This window comes from Salmo trutta, chromosome 29, assembly GCF_901001165.1.
Source record: "Salmo trutta chromosome 29, fSalTru1.1, whole genome shotgun sequence".
Taxonomy (NCBI): Eukaryota; Metazoa; Chordata; class Actinopteri; order Salmoniformes; family Salmonidae; genus Salmo; species Salmo trutta.
In genome coordinates this window covers 12489415-12505596 of record NC_042985.1, presented here as the reverse complement: position 1 = coordinate 12505596, position 16182 = coordinate 12489415, and the positions used below count along the sequence as shown (strand labels likewise).

Here is a 16182-nt window from a genome sequence, read left to right as displayed (position 1 = left end):
CCAATTCATTGATATATATTGAAGAGGGTGGGGCTTAAGATGCATCCCTGTCTCACCCCACGGCCTTGTGGGACAAATGTGTGCTTTTTGCCAATTTTAACCGCACACTTCTTGTTTGTGCAGAGGATTTTCCCAAGGTTGCTGTTGACGCATATCCCATTGTAGTTATTTATGTCAAATTTGTCTCCACTTTTGTGGCCTGGGGTGATCAGTCCTTGTTTACAAATATTGGGGAAGATGCCAGAGCTCCCTCCCTCTTTCACTGTCACTTCTCTCACACCTTCTTTTGTCAGGTTCTCTCCTTTGCTCCTCTATTATCTTTGGTGTGAAACATCAGAGTTCAGTCTGAGGCTAAAGGCTGACATGTAAAGTCTCAGAGACACTCAGAGAGATGCCATCGCCTGCATGTGAGATGACACCCTATTCCCTAAATAGTACACTACTTTTGAACAGAGTCCTATTGGTTCCACCCTATTCCTTATTTATTGTGCTACCATTTACCAGAGTCCTAAAGACCCTGGCCAAAAGCAGTGCACTAAATAGGAAATAGGGTCTGATTTTGGACGTAGCCATGGGATGAATTAGAACTTGTTGTATTGAGCTGTCAATCAAATGGCAACATCTGCTTTGGATTAGTGACAATTGTCAAACTTGTAATAGTGTTACAATTATGTTTCTGATGTTTTCAAATACGGGTGTTTCAACAAGTTGTCTATCATGTTATGTTATGTTATGTCTATATTCCCTATATAGTGAACTACTTTTGACCAGAGCCCTATGGTCCTAGAGTGACATATATAGGCAATAGGGTGGCATTTGAGATGCCACCCTAAAACAGACACATAACCCTCCAGAGGACTGGGGGACGAGCCTCATAACAGACACATAACCCTCCAGAGGACTGGGGGACGAGCCTCATAACAGACACATAACCCTCCAGAGGACTGGAGGACGAGCCTCATAACAGACACATAACCCTCCAGAGGACTGGGGGACGAGCCTCATAACAGACACATAACCCTCCAGAGGACTGGAGGACGAGCCTCATAACAGACACATAACCCTCCAGAGGACTGGAGGACGAGCCTCATAACATACACATAACCCTCCAGAGGACTGGAGGACGAGCCTCATAACATACACATAACCCTCCAGAGGACTGGAGGACGAGCCTCATAACATACACATAACCCTCCAGAGGACTGGAGGACGAGCCTCATAACATACACATAACCCTCCAGAGGACTGGAGGACGAGCCTCATAACATACACATAACCCTCCAGAGGACTGGAGGACGAGCCTCATAACATACACATAACCCTCCAGAGGACTGGAGGACGAGCCTCATAACATACACATAACCCTCCAGAGGACTGGGGGACGAGCCTCATAACATACACATAACCCTCCAGAGGACTGGGGGACGAGCCTCATAACATACACATAACCCTCCAGAGGACTGGAGGACGAGCCTCATAACAGACACATAACCCTCTAGAGGACTGGAGGACGAGCCTCATAACATACACATAACCCTCCAGAGGACTGGGGGACGAGCCTCATAACATACACATAACCCTCCAGAGGACTGGAGGACGAGCCTCATAACAGACACATAACCCTCCAGAGGACTGGGGGACGAGCCTCATAACATACACATAACCCTCCAGAGGACTGGGGGACGAGCCTCATAACATACACATAACCCTCCAGAGGACTGGAGGACGAGCCTCATAACAGACACATAACCCTCCAGAGGACTGGAGGACGAGCCTCATAACAGACACATAACCCTCCAGAGGACTGGGGGACGAGCCTCATAACATACACATAACCCTCCAGAGGACTGGAGGACGAGCCTCATAACAGACACATAACCCTCCAGAGGACTGGGGGAAATGAGAACATACTAGAACAAAGGGTTGATTCAGAACTACAGGATATTAGTTACAGGGAAACGATGCCTGTGATAGATATAGATAACAGGTATGTGTGTGTGCCTGCGTGTGCACCTGCGTGCTCGCCTGCGTGCGTTCGTTTGTGCCTACTTGCGTGTGTGCACTTTTGTGTTTGTTTATAATTACAAATAAAGGCTGTCGATGATACAGACAGTGTTCTATTGTAAAGAAACTAAATATTAGCCGCGAGCTCTGGCTCCAAGGGAAACGTGTTTAAGCCCAGTGACAGGCACTTGTTATTTATCCCTAAACTTAGTGCCTAACTTAACCAGCCGGGAGGTGCCGGCGACAGCAGCAGAGCAACCCAGGATGTCCAAACACATTTGACGTTTGATGGAACATGGACAAAAGTCGGAATCTGAAGTCAAATTGGTCAAACTGTGAGATCTTGTTGGAGAGAGAAAGAGAGCAGATATGGGGCTACTGCACAGAGCAGCAAAAGAGAAAAGAGGGGATATGTCAGTCTTATCTCTCGCTGTCTCTCTCTCTCTCTCTTTCTCTCTGTCTCTCTCTCTCCATGTCTCTGCCTCTCTCTGTCTCTCTCTGTCTCTCTACGTCTCTCTCTCTGTCTCTCTCTCTCCATGTCTCTCTCTGTCTCTCTGTCTCTCTGTCTCTGTCTTTCTCTGTCTCTCTCTCTCTCTCTGTCTCTCTCTCTCCATGTCTCTGTCTCTCAATTAAATTCAATTCAAGGGGCTTTATTGGCATGGGAAACATATGTTAACATTGCCAAAGAAAGTGAGGTAGATAATATACAAAAGTGAAACAAACTATAAAAATGAACAGTAAACATTACACTCACAGAAGTTCCAAAAGAATAAAGACATTACAAATGTCATATTATGTATATATACAGTGTTGTAACGATGTACAAATGGTTAAAGTACTAAAGGGAAAATAAATAGACATAAATATGGGTTGTATTTACAATTGTGTTTGTCCTTCACGTGTTGACCTTTTCTTGTGGCAACAGGTCACAGATCTTGCTGCTGTGATTGCACACTGTGGTATTTCACCCAGTAGATATGGGAGTTTATCAAAATCAGGTTTGTTTTCGAATTCTTTGTGGATCTGTGTAATCTGAGGGAAATATGTGTCTCTAATATGGTCATTGGGCAGGAGGTTAGGAAGTGCAGCTCAGTTTCCACCTCATTTTGTTGGCAGTGGGCACATAGCCTGTCTTCTCTTGAGAGCCAGGTCTGCCTACGGCAGCCTTTCTCAATAGCAAGGCTATGCTCACTGAGTCTGTACATAGTCAAAGCTTTCTTTAAGTTTGGGTCAGTCACAGTGATCAGGTATTCTGCCACTGTGTACTCCCTGTTTAGGGCCAAATAGCATTCTAGTTTGCTCTGTTTTTTTGTTAATTCTTTCCAATGTGTCAAGTAATTATCTTTTTGTTTTCTCATGATTTGGTTGGGTCTAATTGTGGTGCTGTCCTGTGGCTCTGTGGGGTGCGTGTGTGTTTGTGAACAGAGCCCCAGGACCAGCTTGCTTAGGTGACTCTTTTCCAGGTTGATCTCTCTGTAGATAATGGCTTTGTTATGGAAGGTTTGTGAATCGCTTCCTTTTAGGTGGTTGTAGAATTTAATGTCTCTTTTCTGGATTTTGATAATTAGCGGGTATCGGCCTAATTCTGCTCTGCATGCATTATTTGGTGTTCTACGTTGTACTCAAAGGATATTTTTGCAGAATTCTGCACGCAGAGTCTCAATTTGGTGTTTGTCCCATTTTGTGAATTCTTGGTTGGTGAGCGGACCCCAGACCTCACAAACATAAATGGCAATGGGTTCTATAACTGAGTATTTTTAGCCAGATCCTAATTGGTATGTTGAATTTTATGTTCCTTTTGATGGCATAGAAAGCCCTTCTTGCCTTGTCTCTCAGATTGTTCATAGCTATGTGGAAGTTACCTGTGTTGCTGATGTTTAGACCAAGGTAACATAGTTTTTTTGTGTGCTCTAGGGCAACGGTGTCTAGATGGAAATTCTATTTGTGGTCCTGGCAACTGGACCTTTTTTGGAACACCATTATTTTGGTCTTACTGAGGTTAACTGTCAGGGCCCAGGTCTGGCAGAATCTGTGCAGAATATCTAGGTTCTGCTCTAGGCCCTCCTTGGTTGGTGACAGAAGCACCAGATCATCAGCAAACAGTAGACATTTGACTTCAGATTTTAGTAGGGTGAGGCCGGGTGCTGCAGACTTTTCTAGTGCCCTCGCCAATTCGTTGATATATATGTTGAAGAGAGTGGGGCTTAAGCTGCATCCCTGTCTCACCCCACAGCCCTGTGGGAAGAAATGTGTGTGTTTTTTGCCTATTTTAAACGCACACTTGTTGTTTGTGTACATGGATTTTGTAATGTCGTATGGTTTTCCCTCAACACCACTTTCCATTAATTTGTATAGCAGACCCTCATGCCAAATTGAGTCGAAGTCTTTTTTGAAATCAACAAAGCATGAGAAGACTTTGCCTTTGTTTTGGTTTGTTTGTTTGTCAATTAGGGTGTGCAGGGTGAATACGTGGTCTGTCGTACGGTAATTTGGTAAAAAGCAAATTTGGCATTTGCTCAGTACATTGTTTTCACTAAGAAATGTACGAATCTGCTGTTAATGATAATGCAGATGATTTTCCCAAGATTGCTGTTGCTAATAACAGTAGTTATTAGGGTCAAATTTGTCTCCACTTTTGTGGATTGGGGTGATCAGTCCTTGGTTCCAAATATCAGATTTAACGTCTCTGTGGACTGGATTCAGATTTAACGTCCCTGTAGACTGGATTCAGATTTAATGTCTCTGTAGACTGGATTCAGATTCAATGTTGACGCATATCCCACAGTAGTTATTGGGGTCAAATTTGTCTCCACTTTTGTGGATTGGGGTGATCAATCCTTGGTTCCAAATATTGGGGAAGATGCCAGAGCTAAGGATGATGTTAAAGAGTTTTAGTATAGTCAATTGGAATTTGTTGTCTGTATATTTGATCATTTCATTAAGGATACCATCAACACCACATTACTTTTTGGGTTAGAGGGTTTATATTTTGTCCTGTAGCTCATTTAAGGTAATTGGAGAGTCCGTAGGGTTCTGGTAGTCTTTAGTCATTGATTCTAAGATTTGTATTTGATCATGTATATGTTTTTGGTGTTTGTTCTTTGTTATAGAGCCAAAAAGATTGGCGAAGTGGTTTACCCATACATCTCCATTTTGGATAGCTAATTCTTCGTGTTGTTGTTTGTTTAGTGTTTTCCAATTTTCCCAGAAGTGGTTAGTCTATGGATTCTTCAATTACATTGAGCTGATTTCTGACATACTGTTCCTTCTTTTTCCGCAGTGTATTTCTGTATTGTTTTAGTGATTCACCATAGTGAAGGCGTAGACTCTGGTCTCTCTCTGTCTCTCTGTCTCTCTACGTCTCTCTCTGTCTCTCTACGTCTCTCTACGTCTCTCTCTGTCTCTCTCTGTCTCTCTCTGCCTCTCTCTCACCATGTCTCTGTCTCTTTCTGTCTCTCTGTCTCTATCTCTCTCTGTCTTTCTCTCTCTGTCTCTCTCTCTCTCTCTCTCTGTCTCTTTCTGTCTCTCTGTCTCTCTCTACATCTCTGTCTCTCTCTCTCTCTGTCTTTCTCTCTCTGTCTCTCTTTCTCTCTCTGTCTCTCTTTCTCTCTCTGTCTCTCTCTGTCTCTCTCTGTCACTCTCTCCTCCTCCCCCAGGCTGAATTCCTACTCAGGGAAACTAGAAAGAAGCCAAGAAGAAAAAAAGCCTCTTTAATCATAGTGGTTGACATGTGGTGTGTAATTTGGTGCTGGGTGGGATGAAAATAAAACCCATTCACATTTATGTACTTATTTATTTATGTATCATCACGACTTCTCCTTGTTCGGGCGGCGTTCGGCGGTCGACGTCACCGGCCTTCTAGCCATCGCCAATCCACTTTTCATTTTCCATTTGTTTTGTCTTTGTCTTACACACCTGGTTTCAATTCCCCAATTACTTGTTCGTTATTTAACCCTCTGTTCCCCCATGTTTGTTTGTGAGTAATTGTTTATTGTAAGACGGTCCGTATTTGTGGGCTCGCATATTTTGCATTTGTATTTTTGAGTAAATATACATTGATTACTCATATCTGCTGTCCTGCGCCTGACTCTCTACACCAGCTACACACAGGATGTCTTTACATGTATTTATTCATGTATTAATTAATTTATTCTTTCATTTATCTATCTATCTATTTATCAGTGGTAGAAAAAGTACCGAATTGTCATACTTGTGTTACGTCCGTCGATTGAAGAATTAGACCAAGGTGCAGCGTGGTAAGCGTACATCTTTCTTTTATAGATGAACACCAACAAAACAACAAAATACAAAACCGAACGTAACATTCTGCAGGGCTAGACAGCACAATGCAAAAACAAGATCCCACAATCTCAGGTGGGAAAAAGGGCTGCCTAAGTATGACCCCCAATCAGAGACAACAATAAACAGCTGTCTCTGATTGGGAACCATACTAGGCCAACAAAGAAATATAAACATAGATTTGCCCACCCAAGTCACACCCTGACCTAACCAAATAGAGAATAAAACAGACTCTCTAAGGTCAGGGTGTGACAACTTGAGTAAAAGTATAGATACCTTAATAGAAAGTTACTCAAGTAAAAGGGAAAGTCATCCAGTAAAATACTACTTAAGTAAAAGTCTAAAAAAAATTGGTTTAAAATATACTTCGGTATAAAAAGTAAATGTAATTGCTAAAATATATTTAAGTATCAAAAGTAAAAGTACAAACCATTTCAAATTCCTTATATTAAGCAAAGCAGACGGTACCATTTTCTTGTTTTTAAAATGTATGGATAGCCAGGGGCACACTCCAACACTCAGACATTATTTACAAAAGATCCATTTGTTTTTAGTGAGTCCGCCAGACCTTAGGGAGTAGGGATGACCACGTGTTCTCTTGATAAGTGTGTGAATTTCACAATTTTCCTGTCTTGCTAAGCATTCAAAATATAACGAGTAATTTGGGTTGTCAGGGAAAATGTATGGAGTAAAAAGTATAATATTTTCTTTAAGAATGTAGTGAAGTAAAAGTAAAATTTCTCAAAAATATAAATACTAAAGTACAGATACCCCAAAAAACGACGTAAGTAGTATTTTCAAGTATTTTTACTGAAGTACTTTACACCACTGATATTTATTATTGTTCATTCTTTCGTTCATTCATTTGTTTATTAATTCATTAATTTGTTCAGTCATAGGGACAGGAGTTTTCCATGTGAACTGGCCAGGAGAAACTACTGACCCAACTCTAAGGCCCTCACCATCCCCCTCAGTCTACCAGTCAGTCATTATCCCCCTCAGTCTACCAGTTAGTCATTATCCCCCTCAGTCTACCAGTTAGTCATTATCCCCCTCAGTCTACCAGTCAGTCATTATCCCTCTCAGTCTACCAGTCAGTCATTATCCCCCTCAGTCTACCAGTCAGTCACTATCCCCCTCAGTCTACCAGTCAGTCATTATCCCTCTCAGTCTACCAGTCAGTCATTATCCCCCTCAGTCTACCAGTCAGTCACTATCCCCCTCAGTCTGCCAGTCAGTCATTATCCCCCTCAGTCTACCAGTCAGTCACTATCCCCCTCCGTCTACCAGTCAGTCACTATCCCCCTCAGTCTACCAGTCAGTCATTATCCCCTCAGTCTACCAGTTAGTCATTATCCTTCTCAGTCTACCAGTCAGTCACTATCCCCCTCAGTCTACCAGTCAGTCATTATCCCCCTCAGTCTACCAGTCAGTCATTATCCCCCTCAGTCTACCAGTCAGTCATTATCCCCCTCAGTCTACCAGTCAGTCATTATCCCCCTCAGTCTGCCAGTCAGTCATTATCCCCCTCAGTCTGCCAGTCAGTCATTATCCCCCTCAGTCTGCCAGTCAGTCACTATCCCCCTCAGTCTACCAGTCAGTCATTATCCCTCTCAGTCTACCAGTCAGTCATTATCCCTCTCAGTCTACCAGTCAGTCATTATCCCTCTCAGTCTACCAGTCAGTCATTATCCCCCTCAGTCTGCCAGTCAGTCACTATCCCCCTCAGTCTACCAGTCAGTCATTATCCCCCTCAGTCTACCAGTCAGTCACTATCCCCCTCAGTCTGCCAGTCAGTCATTATCCCCCTCAGTCTACCAGTCAGTCACTATCCCCCTCCGTCTACCAGTCAGTCACTATCCCCCTCAGTCTACCAGTCAGTCATTATCCCCTCAGTCTACCAGTTAGTCATTATCCTTCTCAGTCTACCAGTCAGTCACTATCCCCCTCAGTCTACCAGTCAGTCATTATCCCCCTCAGTCTACCAGTCAGTCATTATCCCCCTCAGTCTACCAGTCAGTCATTATCCCCCTCAGTCTACCAGTCAGTCATTATCCCCCTCAGTCTGCCAGTCAGTCATTATCCCCCTCAGTCTGCCAGTCAGTCATTATCCCCCTCAGTCTGCCAGTCAGTCACTATCCCCCTCAGTCTACCAGTCAGTCATTATCCCTCTCAGTCTACCAGTCAGTCATTATCCCTCTCAGTCTACCAGTCAGTCATTATCCCTCTCAGTCTACCAGTCAGTCATTATCCCCCTCAGTCTGCCAGTCAGTCACTATCCCCCTCAGTCTACCAGTCAGTCATTATCCCCCTCAGTCTACCAGTCAGTCACTATCCCCCTCAGTCTACCAGTCAGTCACTATCCCCCTCAGTCTGCCAGTCAGTCACTTTTCCCCTCCGTCTACCAGTCAGTCATTATCCCCCTCAGTCTACCAGTCAGTCATTATCCCCCTCAGTCTACCAGTCAGTCATTATCCCCCTCAGTCTACCAGTCAGTCACTATCCCCCTCAGTCTACCAGTCAGTCACTATCCCCCTCAGTCTACCAGTCAGTCATTATCCCTCTCAGTCTACCAGTCAGTCATTATCCCCCTCAGTCTGCCAGTCAGTCACTATCCCCCTCAGTCTACCAGTCAGTCATTATCCCTCTCAGTCTACCAGTCAGTCATTATCCCTCTCAGTCTACCAGTCAGTCACTATCCCCCTCAGTCTACCAGTCAGTCATTATCCCCCTCAGTCTGCCAGTCAGTCACTATCCCCCTCAGTCTGCCAGTCAGTCACTATCCCCCTCAGTCTACCAGTCAGTCACTATCCCCCTCAGTCTACCAGTCAGTCACTTTTCCCCTCCGTCTACCAGTCAGTCATTATCCCCCTCAGTCTACCAGTCAGTCATTATCCCCCTCAGTCTACCAGTCAGTCATTATCCCCCTCAGTCTGCCAGTCAGTCACTATCCCCCTCAGTCTACCAGTCAGTCACTTTTCCCCTCCGTCTACCAGTCAGTCATTATCCCCCTCAGTCTACCAGTCAGTCATTATCCCCCTCAGTCTACCAGTCAGTCATTATCCCCCTCAGTCTACCAGTCAGTCATTATCCCTCTCAGTCTACCAGTCAGTCACTTTTCCCCTCCGTCTACCAGTCAGTCACTTTTCCTCTCAGTCTACCAGTCAGTCAGACCACTGTAGTTTTACTGTAGTATGGAGTGGAATGATTATGTAAAATAAGTGAGAATGTAAGAGGTAAATGACGCAAAGCTATCCAGACTATTGTACTGCGTGTGTGTGTGAGAATGTGTGTGTGTCGGCCATTTCACTGCAAGTTTCAGACGGTTTGATTTTCCAGATAATTTACTGTTCTGACTTCATTTAACCTTTACTGATCCAGGAACTGATCCAGGAACTGATCTTCTTTAGACTTCCCCTTTAATGCTACTGATATAATTGCTGCTGGTCTGACAAGCACAGTACAACTGTAGACCTGTGACAAAGTGTTATGAGTTTGACTCCTGTACTCTGAGTTTACACTGTGTTCACTGTAAGAAGTGCCTGACTACGGTATGACTTTAAAAAGAGGGTTAGTATAAAGCATATCTTCTCTGTGTGTTTGGTCCTGATTCATCCTTCTCTTTGACAAGAGCTTTAAACAGAGAGACAGAGAGGAATGTGTGTTTGACTGGGTGGGCTATGGAGCTAAACACTAACTCTCTCTCTCCTTCATCTACACCTCTCTCTATCTCTCTCCCTTTACTCCCCCTATCTCCCTCTTCCCCCTCTCTCCTCCTACCTCCCCTTCCTCCATCCCCCCTCTCCCCACCTCTCTCCCCCCTAACTCCTCCCCTCTCTTCCCCACCATCCTCTCCTCCCCATCTCTCTCTCTCCCCTCCTTCTCCACCCTGTCACCCCTCTCCAGGCCAGGATTGTTTCAACTCTCGCTCCCTGGCCCTCCAGGCACAGAAGAAGATCCTATCCAAGATGGCGACCATGGCGGTGGCCAACCTCCTGACGGACGACGTCAGCAGTGAGATCCTGGATGAGCTGTACAAGGCCAGCCGGGAGTTCACTAAGAGTAAGAAGGAGGCCCACAAGATCGTCAAAGACGTCATCAAGATCGCCCTGAAGATCGGCATCCTGTACCGCAACCACCAGTTCAGCCCAGACGAACTGGACACGGTCGAACGCTTCAAGAAGAAGATGAACCAGGCGGCCATGACAGCGGTCAGCTTCTACGAGGTGGACTACACGTTCGACCACCACATTCTGTCAGAGTTGCTGCTGGAATGCCGGGACCTTCTGCATGCGCTGGTGGAGCAGCACCTGACCCTGCGGTCGCACACTCGCATCGACCACGTGTTCAACCACTTTGCCCACGGGGAGTTCCTGGCCGAGCTGTACGGAGACGGAGAGGAGTACAGACTGTACCTGAGGAAGATCTGCAACGGGATCAACAAACTGCTGGATGAGGGAACGCTTTAACCTCTGACCCCTGATCTCGCACCTCTCACCTTTGACCTGAAGTTTGACCCTGCTCATCCCCTCCCTTACTCAATCTCTATGGTTGCGCCTCAATAATCCCCCCTTTCTCCTGAAGTGTGCACTTGTCCTCTTCCCTTCATGGATTTGAAAGGAAATTATTGGTATATGGAACCTCCTTGTAGTCCATGCCTACACTAATCCAATAATTTTACATTTGTGGAGAGTAGCAAATGAGTGCACACTTCAGGAAGAAGGAGAGATTATTGGGACACACTCCTCCTCTTCCTCCGGTTTCTCCACGGATCTGCTTTCCCTCCTCCTCTCATTCCTTCTGTTTTTTTTAAATCAGCTCCTGATCTGTTCTGTTCTACCTTTACCCTTCTTTTCCCTCCTGTTCTCCCACCTCCTCCTCGCTTTTCTTTCCTCCTCTCTTTTCTTTCCTACTCTCCCACCTCCTCCTCTCTTTTCTCTCCTCCTCTTTCTTTCCTACTCTCCCACTTCCTCCTCTCTTTTCTCTCCTACTCTCCCACTTCCTCCTCTCTTTTCTCTCCTAATCTCCCACTTCCTCCTCTCTTTTCTCTCCTACTCTCCCACTTCCTCCTCTCTTTTCTCTCCTAATCTCCCACTTCCTCTTCTCCTTTCTCTCCTACCCTGATCTCCCTTTTATTCTACTAAGCTTCCTGGACAGGGATGTGCTTTAATCTTCCTCTCCTTGTTTCTCTCCTTATTCTCCTGCTCCTCTTCTTTCCTCTCCTTGTTTCTCTCCTTATTCTCCTGCTCCTCTTCTTTCCTCTCCTTGTTTCTCTCCTTATTCTCCTGCTCCTCTTCTTTCCTCTCCTTGTTTCTCTCCTTATTCTCCTGCTCCTCTTCTTTCCTCTCCTTGTTTCTCTCCTTATTCTCCTGCTCCTCTTCTTTCCTCTCCTTGTTTCTCTCCTTATTCTCCTGCTCCTCTTCTTTCCTCTCCTTGTTTCTCTCCTTATTCTCCTGCTCCTCTTCTTTCCTCTCCTTGTTTCACTCCTTATTTCTATGGAGTTTCCGTGACATTGATGAACTGTATGAATAATTCTAAGATATTTAACTGGTGTCACAGCTCTGTTCTGTGAGGTGTTTTCTCTACATCCCTCACCCTCTCCCTCACCCTCTCCCTCACCCTCTCTCTCCCTCTCCCTCTCCCTCACCCTCTCCCTCTCCCTCACCCTCTCCCTCTCCCTCACCCTCTCCCTCTCCCTCTCCCTCACCCTCTCCCTCTCCCTCTCCCTCTCCCTCTCCCGCACCATCCCCAAAGTTGGTAAGAGTGTGGCGCTAGCAAATCCAAGATAATTGGTTCAGTTCCCACAAGGATCATACACACATATTAAAGACATATTCACTCACTGACACTGTTCTGTTAGTGGCTTTGCATAAAAGCATCTGCTAAGTGACAGACATTATATCCTAATAAAGTCTAGGAAGTCACTACAGGAGAGTGTAAAGGGGGGGGGGATCACCAGCGTGGAGTCTGATAGGCTATGACTGCGACTGGTCGTTCACATAGCAACGTAGCCCACATAAAACAACAAGACCCATGAGAGACCTGTGAATCAGAAGAGTTTTTTCCCTCTTTGGCATTCAAGAAATCCAAAATCTGTGTTGATTACGTGATAGCAACATTATACGTACTTATAGCTTTACTGCTCTGAATCAAGGCCAAAAAGAATGAGGATGTTTTGTAAATACACTGTTTGTTCTCTCTCCTTTTGTCATTATGACTGTGTGTGGGCGTCATGGTGTCTTATATCAGGACCTGGAGTTTTTCCTGACCACGTGACCTTCATTACCAGGAAAAACTCCTGACCGTATATAGTTCTGTATACTGTATACATCGTTAACCAATCACAGCCAACTGTCACCATTTCCTGCCAAATACTAAGGCTGGGATTCAATCCTCCACACACTATAATAATCTTTTAAAGAAGGAGGCCCACAAGATGTTTACCATGAATACGATCTCCGTGAATGTCGGGGCAAATGCCTTTAAAAGCTGCATTGTTGGTTGTATAGTGACCTGCGGTGTAGCACGCCACAGATTGAGGCCAGGCCTAAATGAATCTTACAGCTCTGACTGTTAAGGCCTTGATGATAACTCTGTCCCTATGGTTTTCTCTGCATTTTCCCTATAGAGCAGTGTTTTGTGTGTGTGTGTGTGTGTGTGTGTGTGTGTGTGTGTGTGTGTGTGTGTGTGTGTGTGTGTGTGTGTGTATGCACACATTTTACTATACTTGAGAGTACAAGAATAGGAAACCAACTAAAATTCAGGGAAGTGAGGAAATTTAGCCTGTCCTCACTTGCAAAAATGCTTTTAAGGCTAGGGATTAGGTTAAGGGTTAGTGTTAGAATTAGGGTTAGAGGTTAGGTTTAGGGTTACGGTTAAGGTTAGGAGTTAGAGGTTAAGGTTAGGGTTAAGGTAAGGATTCGGTTTAGCGTTAAGGAAAATAGGATTGTGAATCAATTGTTGGTCCCCAAAAAGTCCTCACAAGTATGGTAAGACGTACAGTATGTGTGTGTGCTCGCGTGCACATCATGTGTCTATGTCTGTATCCTCTCTGCCAGGGTGTAACATGTTCATATTTTATTAAAGATTCCTTATAAATCAGTGCTTGAAGTGTGATGCTTTGTTCAGTTACATTTTATGACCTGTTACGTACCTCTCATCCTGCTCCCCTCCACCCATCCTCTCCTCCTCTCCTCTCCTTTCCCATCTTCTCCCATCCTTTTATCCCCCTTCTTCCCTCCTTCCCTCCTCCTCCTCTCTTCACTCCTCTTTCCTTCCTCTCTCCTCTCTTCACTCCTATTTTCCCCTCCTATCCCTCCTTCCCTTCCCTCCCCTCCACTCCCTTCCCCTCCTCCTCTCCTCACCTCCTCAAAGTCTCCAGCTGATTCAGGCATCCTACTTTACATGAATGATTGACAGGCTTGAACTGTGAGAGACAATGAGACTGAGGAGACAGAGGTTAGAATAGGACCGCAGGACAATGAGACTGAGGAGACAGAGGATAGAATAGGACCTCAGGACTATTAGACTGAGGAGACAGAGGTTGGAGTATGACCTCAGGACTATTAGACTGAGGAGACAGAGGTTGGAGTAGGACCTCAGGACATGGCCTGGTCACACATACACATCCAAGCACGCTCTCTTGCTCACGCACATATGCACACTCGCACACTCTCACACACACACAGAGATATGCATAAACACACACACAGCACACAGGCGGTGTGGGTTATAAATACCAAGTAATAAAGCATGGATGAAACACATCCAGTCTTTCCAGACTGGCCTCTGTCTCAGTGACCTCATGAGGAGCCCATGCTCAGATCGTCCCAAATGGCACCCTATTCCCTATGTACAGAAGTGCACTGTCTTTGACAACAGCACAATATCAGAGGAGACCTGTGACCTCTAGTGGCAGGAAAGTGGAACATCATAACTGGCTCTACAGATACTTGGTCTTTGTTACAAATTGCACCCTACAGTACTTTGGACTATGGCTCATAGTGCACTGTGTAGGGAATAGGGTGCCATTTGTACAATCTGTATTGCTGTGTAGCTGCTGTGTTTAAGAGTTCTGTGGATTTCTGTGTTCAGGGAAAACTAAAAGAACATTTCACCTTGTTGCTGATACTTATTCAACACTTTCTACAGAGCATATAGTTTGGGGCCAATAGGTAGCATGGTGCTTGTAACGCCAGGCTAGTGGGTTTGTTTACCAGGACCACCCATATGTAACATGACTGTAAGATATAAGAGTCTGCTATTAGAGTCTGCTGGCATCTATTATTATATTAGGACATCAGATGAGCGATGATACAGATGATGAGGAACTGACACTCAACCACAACCCCCCAATGATGAAGCTGATTCAAGTTAATAAGTTCTCTTTAATATGATTTATGTATCATCAAGTGCTTTGAGAGGCTGGTTATGACACACATCAACTCCATCATCCCAGACACCATAGACCCACTCCAATTTGCATACCGCCCCATCAGATCCATAGACAACGCAATCTAAATTGCGCTCCACACTGCCCTCACCCACCTAGATAAGAGGAATACCTGTGTGAGAATGTTGTTCATTGACTACAGCTCAGCGTTCAACACCATTGTCCCCTCAAAGCTCATCAGTAAGCTTAGGACTCTGGGTCTGGGTCTGAACACCTCCCTCTGCAACTGGATCCTGGACTTCCTGATGGGCCGACCCCAGGTGGTGAGGGTTGGCAACAACATATCCACGCTGACCCTCAACACGGGGGCCCCTCAGGAGTGTGTGCTTAGTCCCCTCCTGTACTCACTGTACACCCACGACTGCGTGGCCACGCACGACTGCAACACCATCATCAAGTTTGCTGACGACACGATGGATCACCGACGACGATGAGACAGCCTATAGGGAGGAGGTCAGTCACCTGGCAGTGTGGGGCCGGAAACAACAACCTCTCCCTCAACGTCAGTAAGGCCAAAGAGCTGATAGTGGACTACAGGAAACAGGGGGCGAGCTCGCCCCCATCCACATCAACTGGACTGCAGTGGAACGGGTTGAGAGCTTCAAGTTCCTCGGTCACCAAATCTCTAAGAACTTAAAATTGTCGCCTCAGGAGGTTGAAAAGGTTAGGCATGGACCCTCTAATCCTCAAAAAGTTCTACAGCTGTACCATTGAGAGAATCTTGACTGGCTGCATCACAGCTTGGTATGGCAATAGCACAGCCCTCGATCGCACAGCGCTACAGAGGGTGGTGTGGACAGCCCAATACATCACTGGGGCCAAGCTCACTCCATCACTTGCTCACACACACATAATATGCACATACATTTATATTGACTCTAAACACACGCACATCCACTCACATACAACACCGGAGGCTGCTGAGGGGAGGTCTGCTTATAATAATGGCTGCAATGGAGTGAATGGAATGGTATCAAACACATGGAAAACGTGTTTGATGTGTTCGATACCATTCCATTGATTTTGTTCCAACAATTACTGGAGCATTTCATCCCACCGGCCGGCCACCTGTGACATACAATCATCATATAAATCAAAGATGGAACCTTGGTTTCTCAAATGACTGCCTCGCCTTGTTCACCAACTACTTCTCAGACAGAGTTCAGTGTGTCAAATCGGAGGGCCTGTTGTCCACACCTCTGGCAGTCTCTATGGGGGTGCCACAGGGTTCAATCCTCAGGCTGACTCTTTTCTCTGTGTACATCAATGACGTCACTCTTGCTGCTGGTGACTCTCTGATCCACCTCTACTCAGACGACACCATTTTGTATACTTCTGGCCCTTCTTTGGACACTGGGTTAACTAACCTCCAGACGAACTGCTCTTAAACACAAGTAAAACTAAATGCATGCTCTTCAACTGATCGC

The 16182-nt window shown here is 45.4% G+C and overlaps 1 protein-coding gene across 1 annotated transcript in view; it reads left to right on the top strand.

Moving 5' to 3' along the window:
• LOC115166943 (tumor necrosis factor alpha-induced protein 8-like protein 3) overlaps positions 1–11196 on the top strand; it is a 226779-nt gene extending 215583 nt beyond the window's left edge. The window contains exon 2 of the mRNA XM_029720899.1: positions 10210–11196. Coding sequence (XP_029576759.1) covers positions 10210–10772 — 563 coding nt within the window. The 3' untranslated portion in view covers positions 10773–11196. The remainder of the gene's footprint in view (positions 1–10209) is intronic.
• The last annotated feature ends 4986 nt before the right edge of the window (positions 11197–16182 follow it).